The sequence below is a fragment of the Megascapheus bottae genome, chromosome 12, assembly GCF_031878675.1.
Source record: "Megascapheus bottae isolate mThoBot1 chromosome 12, mThoBot2.hap1, whole genome shotgun sequence".
Taxonomy (NCBI): domain Eukaryota; kingdom Metazoa; phylum Chordata; class Mammalia; order Rodentia; family Geomyidae; genus Megascapheus; species Megascapheus bottae.
The window spans coordinates 55,141,385-55,151,836 of record NC_143520.1 but is presented as its reverse complement, the minus strand read 5'-3'; the positions used below and the strand labels follow the sequence as shown (position 1 = coordinate 55,151,836).

Genomic DNA, 10,452 nt, shown 5'->3' with positions numbered 1-10,452 from the left:
ACCAGTCACTCAGATTTTTACTGGCTATTTTGGAGTTAAAAGTCCTACAAATATTTCTGCCCAGACAACTTTGAACAGTGATTTCCTGATCTCAGCCTACTCAAAATCTAAGATTACAGGCATGGGAGACTTTTATCAGGCTTTGTGTGTATATATATATGTATATACATATACATTTTAAAAACATTTTTTGCTCAGGTACTAGGATTTCAACTCAAGGCCTGAATTGCTTCCCTTAACTTTTTCACTCAAGGCTAGCTGTATACTATCTGAGCCATAGCTCCACTTCTAGTTTTTTTGCTAGTTAATTGCAAATAAGAGTCTCATGGACTTTTCTTCCCCAGATTAGCTTCGAACCTTGATCCTCAGATCTCAGCCTCCTGAAGAACTAGGATTACAATGGTAAACCACTAGCACCCAGAAACATCCAAAAAACAACAAGAATACTGGGCACTAGTGGCTCACAGCTGTAATCCTATGCAGAGGCTGAGATCCAACGATCATGGTTCAAAGCTGGGCTGGGAAGAAAAACCCATGAGGTCCATGGTTTCCTTCATTTGTAATAATTAGTACACATCTAGGACTCTCCTAGCAGAGGATTACAATAGCACAAAACCTAGATACATAAGACCATATAGGATGAGTCTAAGTGGAATGAACTCTAGGATATGGAAACAAGAGTTTTATCTTTATGATTGTTGTCCTTAATGTACTATGTGAAATGATTTCTTTTTTCCCTTTAGGGTTTATCTCATGTGGTTACTGAATCTGACTTTGTCACCAAGTATATTGTATATACATTTATTTGTTTATTTGAAATAGGGAAGGGAAGAGGAAAAAGAAGATAATTAGGAGGGGGAGGGGAAGGGGAAAGTGAGACAAAGACATGAGAAGGGGTATCAATGTTCAAGAAGTAACATACCGGGGCCAGGAGTTTGGCCTAGTGGTAGAGTACTTGCCTAGCATGCACGAAGACCCAGGTTCAATTCCTCGGTACCCCACATACATAGCAAAAAGCTGGAAGTGGTGCTGAGGCTCAAGTGGTAGAGCTCTAGCCTTGAGAAAGCCCAAGGACAGTGCTCAAGCCCTGAGCCCAAGCCCAGGATTGGCAAAAAAAAAAGAAGTAACATACCCACTACCTGACGAATGTAACTATAACCCCTTTATATATTACCCTGACAATAAAATACAATAAGGAAAGGAAGGAAGGGAGGAAGGGAGGAAGGAAGGAAGGAAGGAAGGAAGGAAGGAAGGAAGGAAGGAAGGAAGGCAGGCAGGCAGGCAGGCAGGCAGGCCCATGAGGCTCTTATCTCCAATTAATCACAGAAAAAGCCAGAAGTAGAGCTGTGGCTCATGTGGTACAATGCTAACATTGAGCAAAAAATCTCAGACAGTACCCGGGTCCCAAGTTCAAGCCCCAGATCTATTACACAGGCACGTGCCCACACCGCCACGCCCACCTACCCCCCCCACAAATCAAGTTACAAAGTATACTTTAAGGTTAATGACCATTTAATATTTGAATATTTTCATTTAGAAACATACAATTTTATACATATAGGGAAAACAGGCTATGCAGACAACAAAATATTAGAGACATGGAATCACTCACCCATAAAAAAAAAAAATCAGGTGTGGGGGTAAAATGCAGCTGTATTCTATGCCTCTGTCTACATAAACTGGGGAGGGGAGTCAGGATTACACAGAATCAAAGCTGACAGAGAAATCAATCTGACCATTCTATCTGAACTAGAATTTCTTGTGATCCAGATAGTTACCTAGGTTCATGGATAGCCTAAAAGAAAAAAGCTCTGCATCTATCACTAATGTTTCTGAGACATTAACCAGTTCTCCCTCTTCTCTTTTATATCCAAAGCCCAGAAGTTAACTTAAATGAAGAGAACAGAACTAAAAGAATAATCAAATCAACAATATTAATATCCCCAGCCAACTTCTTCCTTGCCTAAATGATTATTCAAGGTATACATGAAAATATTAAATGCTTAAACAAACAATTCTTTCCATCCCAAGCGCCCCGTGGTGCAGTGTGGCCCTGTGGACAAAGCTGTGATGGGGCATCTGCGGGAGCTGGGGCTCAGGGAGCTGTTCACCTGAACCACTTCATATCCACTATGCATGTCATACCAGAACCAGGTCACCAGTGACAGGGAACTTCCAGGCTCAGGGACAGCTACATAATATGGCTAACACCACTCAGGACAGAGATTAAGGAGAGAGATATCACTTAAAAAACATTTCTCTGGTTTCAGGAATTCAAAGTTAACACTAAAATGTACAGTAAAACTGGATTTTAATATTTTGTAAGTACAGTCACAGCTTTAATACTATTACAATCAACACAAAAGTCATTCTTCAGACAGAAAGTAAAATCAACATTACATTTGTTAAAGTAACACTTTCTCACATATCACAACTTCCCACTGAGATGACAGAGCAGTCAGTACACTTCCCTTGGGCTGCCAAGGGCACTGCATGTAACAATTACTCTAGGAATGGGTTAAAACAACCCATTCCAGTGGGCTTCACAGGGCAAGCTAATCAACGACGAACCAATCAATAGATGCGGCCAGCTGAGCCAGGCAATAAGAAAGCACTGTAACTGGCCGGGAAGTGTAACAGGTGTGAATTTCTGGAGTGTACTGTGGGAAAAATAGAACAAAATGGAGGGAAGGGTGGGAGTTACTGTGCAACCTGCCACTGTGAAAATACACTACCACAGGCAGGAGAGAAAACACAAAGTAGAAGCTTTAAGACACAGAGTAACAATTACAAATATTTGAAATACATTATTTCATAATCATGGGAAATATAAGTATTTGTTAGAAAAGCAGGGCTGTGCATTTGCCATGCTTCACATATTTGGGGGAACAAAACTGAATGTGTGGATCAGGAAGAAAAACAAAGCAGGAATACTGGCCAAGCTGAAGGAACCTAAGCCAGGACCTCAACTTTCCATCACACTTGTCACCCCTAACCCATGTCTCCCTCAGTCACTGTCCACTCCAGTGTTTGGAGGACAGCCACACCCTTGCAAGGCAGCCCTCCAGGGGGTGGAAATAAGCATTCTCACACAACCTGATCCCTGAAAGCATAGAAACAGAACACTAACTGGGGCTCTTTCTCCTATTCTTTTAATGGTACTTTATCAACAAGTAGAAAAATAGCTCTAAGTAGGCTTAGCTGGCAGTAAATATACCCAAAGCAGACATTTGGATAATGCAAATCTACTATCATACACTTCTTACAGTTCTGCTTTCTTTGAGTTTTAAAGGTAAAGCCAGCAATTCTGAGGCTCAACCCTATTATCAATTTGGAACACTCTCCAAGTACCACTAATGAAAAACTAACAAGCAGAAATAATTCAATCAAAAGTTCTCTCAGGTTAGGCAAATTTCTGAAGCATCATTTTCTTTTTAAAGAGGAATCCCCCTGTGCAGTCAGCTTTACTGAGGGCCACAGAGTCTCACTACTGCCTTAGAAAAGCACACCACCCCATAACCCCTAAGGGAACAAGCAGCCAGTTCTGGGCTGGGGTCTTGAGAGTTTGTCATTAGACCAAAAGAAGCTGCAGTGTTTTGGTTTTTTTTCCTGCCACAATCACTTACTCAGCCATCACCATATTCTTGGCATAATATGAAAATAAATTATCCCTTTAAACACTGTAAGAAGAAAGTGCCTTTCAAGATGGGTATATTCAAATAAGGTATTCCAAGATATCCAAAAGGAAGACTTGGAATGACCGGGTACCTTTAAAGAGTCCAAGTATTAGCTAAACAGCTTCAACCCCCATCTCAGTGGTATTTACCAGGATTAGTTACAATGATCAGATCACTACTTCCAAAGGAATTATTAAAAACATTTGTCACAAACAGAAATGCCCTGCAAATCATATTATTGCACACAGGGTTCTCAGAAGCTATGCACATTAGATCTTAAAGACTCTAGAAGACCCAGAACAGAGACCCTAAAGCCATGCCTGTAGCCGCTCCAGCCAGCATGCCTAGTGCCAGGTCACTGTCATTGTCTCGATACCGCTCACGAATGATGACTTGGTTGGCAGGCTGCTGTCCATAAACACCTAAAATAGAAGGAGAAGAAGAAAAAATGAGCTTTGGAGAGTACTTTGTGAATTCCAAAACTTACTGGAAAAGACTCTCTTTCCATAACTATGAACAGAGTCTCCTTCCTCATCCTTACCTCTCTTGTTGCCTACATTCCTGCCTGTTGTTTTCTGCAGACAGAGTGGCAGGAGGTAAAGTGAATTCACTCCTGCACCAGCCCAGCACATGGCCTCCACCCTAAAACTACACTGAGAGAAAATAATGATCCTCAGGCTCATCAAGATCAAACCCTACAAGAAGGCCGGGAGTGTGGCCTAGGAGTAGAGTGCTTGCCTAGCATGCACGAAGTCCTGGGCTCAATTCCTGGGTGCCACATACACAGAAAAGGCTGGAAGTGGTGCTGGGGCTTAAGTAATAGAGTGCTATCCTTAAGAAAGCCCAAGGACAGTGTCCAGGCCCTGAGTTCAAGTCCCAGGACTAGAGGAAAAAAAAAAAACCTACAAGCAGAGCCCTGATGAAACTTGCCTCAAGTTTCCAGGTCAGGCACACAGGCAGTGGTCACCAGGACAACAGACCCATGGCCTGCAAACAAGGAGAGAGCTGAGAATTTTTGTCCAAGTTAGGTAGCATCATTTTTACATAATGAACATTCAAATTATAATGACTAACTGCTCACTCTTCCTCCCTCCATTTGTGTGTAGGGATGAAAGGGGAATAATGGCGGAGAATGAAGGGTGACAATGGGAAGAGTGACAATGACCAAGGGGCATTATACTCATAACTAACATGGAATTATAACCACTTTTCTGGACAACTACTTAATAATAAAATACTTTAAAAATAAAAGAAGTCTTGTCCAGAAGTAGTCCATTTAAAAGTGCATTCGCTATTAACTATTCATTAAAATTTCTTCTTAAACTTTAAGACTGTTACTATGACGTGCTACTTCTTTTTTTTCCAGTCATGGGGCTTAAACTCAGGGCCTGGTCATTATCCTTGGGCTTTCTCAAGGTTAGAGCTCTACCACTTAAGTCACAGCACCACTTCCAGAATTTTCTATGTATGTGGTACCAAGGAATCAAACCCAGGGCTTCATGCATTCTAGGCAAGCACTCCACCACTAGGCCATGGCCCTACCCCTACTTATTTCTTCAGCAATACTGAGGATGGAACCCAAGACCTTACCAAGTACTCTAGCACTTCAGCTATGCCCCCAGGCCTTGCTCTTCCTTTCTAAGCATATCTTTATGTGGTAACACTTATGAGAAAAAAAATACCATTTATGATAGCAGTGGAAATTTTTTAAAAGCATACCTCAATAAATTTAAGCTTATTTTACATAACTGAAATTTGTTCTTTATAACTATAATACTGCCTGACAGCTTTCAAGCTGCCCTGTACTAACAGGGCCCCCATCGAGAGCATTATAGCCATCTGTCTGATCCAATCCTCAGAATAATCCCATTTGAAATTTTCACTCCTAGTTTGCAGATAAACCCACTAAGGCACACGAGGCCCCCTGGCTACAGTCTGTGCTTATAACTACCATAGCCTCCAAAGAGATCACTACTACACTGTTGGTGGGAGTACAAACTCGTTCAACCACTATGGAAATCAGTATGGCAGTTCCTCAAAAGACTAAACATAGAGCTCCCCTATAACCCAGCAATTCCACTACTTGGCATTTACCCAATCGTCCATAAACAAAGACATACTAAATCCACCAGCACAACAATGTTCATTGCAGCACTATTTATGCTAGCAAAGATATGGAACCAACCTAGATGTCCCTCAGTTGATGAATGGATCAACAAGATGTGGTATTTGTACACAATGGAATTCTATGCTGCTGTCAGAAAGAATGACATTGCCCCATTTGTTAGGAAATGGAAAGACTTAGAAAAGATCATATTAAGTGAAGTAAGCCAGACTCAAAGGAACATAGGCTCAGTGGTTTCCTTCATTTGTCATAATCAGTAGAAACCTTGGGCTCTACTAGCAGAGATCTGCAATACAGCAAAACCTTGATACAAAAGGCCATATAGTATGACCTAAATGAAAGGATCTCCATCTGCTGACTGAGCACAATCAGTCCCACGTGCGGCTAGCAAGGGCACCGCTGCCCTCATTCCTCATGCTAAGAACAAAGGGCAAGTTGGAAATGGTCTTGACAACTGCTTCTACAATATTTCTGCTCTCCTGCACAGAGAAGAAACAGCTGTGTCCTTTCAGTATGTGGACACAGGACTGGTATTAGGCTTAAGAGCCCACTCCCACCTCCCCACCCCAACAAGGACCCCAGTAACTAAATGGCAAAGGAACATAGTTAACAATTACACAATGCTTACCCCTGTGTGTCAGCCAAAAAATGTAAATTAGAGTAAATCTAGAGCTTCTCTTTCTACAGACTGACATTATTAGAACTGTCAGAGCATAACAACATTTGGGTATAACAATGAGAATACATTTATAAATGGGTCTGATAATCAATTTGGTAGTGTTCTCAAGTCTTATTTTAATCTTTTTTGTTGTACAGAATTTTGAATTCAGATGTGTTCAAAACTGAGCCACACTTCAGTCCTTTTTGCTTTTAGTTCCTTTTCAGATGCAATCTCCCAGGTTTTTTTTGTGTGTGTGTGTGGTTTTTTTTTTGCCTCAATCCACCTTCTTATGCTTCTCACCTAGCTGAGATTATAGACATGTACTACCAAGCCTAGTTTGTTTTGGAGATAGAGTCTCATGCTAACTTTTTGTTTGCTGCTGGGCCTCAAACTGTCATACTCCTATCTCTGCTTCACAAGTAGCTGGGAATACAAACATAACAGTTAAAAAGTTAAAACAGTAACACATGAAATAAAATCTGACAGAGGAGGGAAATAGAGAAGAAAAACAAGAGATTAAAAAAGTATTAGTCATGATGTAGTAACTACTAAAAATACTGAGAACAGGGGCTGGGAGTATAGCCTAGTGGTAGCGTGCTTGCCTAATAGGAACAAAGCCCTGGGTTCTATTCCTCAGTACCACACACACAGAAAAAGTCAGAAGTGTTATGGCTCAAGTGGTAGAGCCTTGAGAAAGTCCAAGGACAGTGCCCAAGCCAAGTGCAAGCCCCAGGACTGGCACATACACGCACAAAAATTACTGAGAACATTGCATGAGTTACTACCTGAGTCACTGTCGTAATATCTCAATATTGGATATTTTAAAACCTTAGTAAATTTTTTGGCCAGTCCTAGGGCTTGAACGCAGTGCCTGGGCATTGTCCTTTCTCAAGGTTGGCTAGCAGTCTACCACTTAAGCCACAGCATCACTTCCAGCCTTTTCTTTGTGTGTGACACCAAGGAATCAAATCCAGGGATCATGCCTGCTAGGCAAGCAATCTACCACTAGGCCACACTCATGGCCCCAAAACTTTAAGAATTTTAATGAAACTGAAAGAAAAAAAATCTCTATTCTTTCTGACATTAATAGGCAGAAATCCACTGTAACATATATTTGATAGAAAGAAAAACAGAAACAAGAATTCAAAGCAGATTTCCAACAGAAAAAAAGTAAAAACAAAAGCAGTCAACACAGACATGTGCCATCCAGTGCAACATGCAAACACCAAAAGCATGTAACAATACTGTGAGGCTCTCTCTGAACAACAGACAAAAATTAAAATTTGAGGAAAGGAGTGACATTGTCCAAAAAGAAATGTACTCTTTATTTGACTTTATGTAACTGTAACCCCTCTGCTTCTCACCTTTATAATAAACATTTTTTAATTTAACAACATAAATATAAATGATAACATATAAATATAAGGACAAAATCTTTAAATATGGAAAGTGAGTAAAACAAAAATAATTTTGCTAGAATCACAGGATGAAGTATAAGCATTTTATGTCATCATTATTTTTATTGTTTCTCAAAGACAGTCAAGCAAAACTAAATCCTCCAAAGTGGCATGGTGGGTAGGCACAAAGGAGTACAAGAAGCTTCCTCTATTTCTACTCAAGACACTATTCTCTCAGACACTAATGCATCTGAAGCCAGAGGACACACCTCTAAGAGTAACTGAGGGCCTCCTGGCTTCCCTGAAACCACTGTCAGTGTCTACCCCTTCTGGTAGCAGCTCTGCTTAGACACTTCTTAGCTGCTCACAGCCTATGGACCACTGCTCTTCCTGCAGAACTCCACAATCCAACCCTCCTGAGCTTTGGGCTCTGGCTCAACCACCCAGCAGTGTGTACGCCTGTAACACACAGTAGGTTTGCTCTTCTGTTGCTCCTGCCTCACTTAGAAACCTGCATATCCCCACAAAGATCCTCTTGCCCAGGAGATCTAGGATTCCTACCTATTGGTGCTATTTATAATTTGTTCCAAGTGAGACCAAAAATATGAGAAGTTTATCCAACCGAAATAATATAACCTCTTGCAGGCCTCTTCACTTCACTCAGAAAGAGAACATTAGCTCAGGAGTGACAACTATACAGGGTTTCACTGAAAGGATACAGTGAAGGTCACCTCTTATCCCTTACAATGGGAAGAGGAGAGAGGGCAGGAGAAGGAGAGGGAGAGGGAGAGGGAGAGAGGGGGAGGGGGAGAGGGAGAAGGAGAGAGGGGGAGAGGGGCGGGGAGGAAGAGAGAGAAAGAGGGAGGGACAGAGGAAGGGACTCCAAAGGCACAGTAGCCAAGTGATTTGTGGACTCTTAACAAAAAACAGAGAGTTGACTTAATCTTAACCTAAGAAATACAAACTGTTTGAGGTCTACCCACTAAATGAGGAGAAGCAGAGGAAAAGGCCTGTGTGGGTTACCTGCATATGGGTACTGGTAGGGCACAGCATAAGCCTGCCCATTTGCAGCATAGACTACTTGAGTTCCTGCCGGGTATGCACCACTGTAGGGACCGTAGCCATATACCTGCTAGAAAGAAAAAAGCCAATTAGACATACATTCCTGAAAGTCTTGTAACACCTCAAAACTGACTCTCCCTTTCCGCTCGGCGGTTCTCCTGTACAGGAGGCAGCCATGGTGCCCAGCAGGAATGGCATGATCCTGAAGCCCCACTTCCACAAGGACTGGCAGCGGTGCGTGGCCAGCTGGTTTAACCAGCCGGCTCGGAAGATCCGCAGACGCAAGGCTCGGCAGGCCAAGGCTCGGCAGGCCAAGGCTCGGCAGGCCAAGGCTCGGCAGGCCAAAGCATGACGCATCGCCGCGCGCCCCGCGACCGGCCCCATCCGGCCTATAGTCAGGTGCCCCACGGTGAGATACCACACCAAGGTCCGAGCGGGCAGGGGCTTCAGCCTGGAGGAGCTGCGGGTGGCCGGCATCCACAAAAAGATGGCACGAACCATTGGCATCTCCGTAGACCCAAGGAGGCGGAACAAATCCACTGAGTCCCTGCAGGCCAACGTGCCGCGACTCAAGGAGTACCGCTCCAAGCTCCTCCTCGCCCCTAAGAAGGGAGACAGCTCTGCTGAAGAGCTCAAATTGGCCACCCAGCTCACAGGACCAGTGATGCCCATCCGCAATGTCTACAAGAAGGAGAAAGCGAGACCTATCACAGAGGAGGAGAAGAACTTCAAGGCTTTTGCCAGTCTTTGCATGGCTCGGGCCAATGCCCAGCTCTTCAGCATCCGAGCTAAAAGGGCCAAGGAAGCTGCAGAACAGGATGTTGAAAAGAAAAAATAAAACTATATTGGAATATTGTAATAATAAATAAATAAATAAATAAACTGACTCTCCATGTGGCAGTAGATAAAAATTGAAAATGAGACTACGTGGTTATGACTTATTTTAAGATTACTGAAAAAAACTAAACAACCAAACTTAAGTATACTTTCACAACCACCCCATTAAATAACTGGGCTAAAGAATTAAATAGTGACTTTTCTGGAATGGAATTAAGAATGGCCAATAGACACATGAAGGAATATTCAACGTCTCTGGCCATAAAAGAAAGGCAAATCAAAACAAATTTGAGATTCCACCTCACACCAGTTAGAATGGCTATTATCAAGAAATCTAGTAACAGGCTGGTGGAGCATAGCCTAGTGGTAGAGTGCACACCTAGCATGCATGAAGCCCTGGGTTCAATTCCTCAGTACTCCTACTAAGAAAAGGCTGGGAGTGGTGCTGTGGCTCAAGTGGCAGAGGGCTAGTCTTGAGGACAGTACTCAGGGCCTGAGTTCAAGCCCCAGGAAAAGAAAGAAAGAAAGAAAGAAAGAAAGAAAGAAAGAAAGAAAGAAAGAAAGAAAGAAAGAGAGAGAGAGAGAGAGAGAGAGAGAGAGAGAGAGAGAAAGAAAGAAAGAGAAAGAAGGAAGGAAGGAAGGAAGGAAGGAAGGAAGGAAGGAAGGAAGGAAGGAAGGAGACAGAGAGAGAGA

General features: G+C 42.5%; 1 protein-coding gene and 1 pseudogene across 2 annotated transcripts in view; one reads left to right on the top strand and one right to left on the bottom strand.

Moving 5' to 3' along the window:
- Nucleotides 1-3,508: 3,508 nt before the first annotated feature.
- Plekhb2 (pleckstrin homology domain containing B2) overlaps nucleotides 3,509-10,452 on the bottom strand; it is a 32,205-nt gene continuing 25,261 nt past the window's right edge. Inside the window, exons 7-8 of one of the 2 annotated variants that reach the window (XM_090343002.1) lie at nucleotides 8,884-8,992; nucleotides 3,509-4,099 (exon numbers count right to left, since the gene is read on the bottom strand). In XM_090343002.1, coding sequence (XP_090199128.1) covers nucleotides 3,963-4,099; nucleotides 8,884-8,992 — 246 coding nt within the window. In that variant the 3' untranslated portion in view covers nucleotides 3,509-3,962. The remainder of the gene's footprint in view (nucleotides 4,100-8,883; nucleotides 8,993-10,452) is intronic. The other variant, XM_090343003.1, reaches the window with a different exon arrangement.
- On the top strand, nucleotides 9,078-9,767 carry LOC150056566 (large ribosomal subunit protein eL13 pseudogene; annotated as a pseudogene).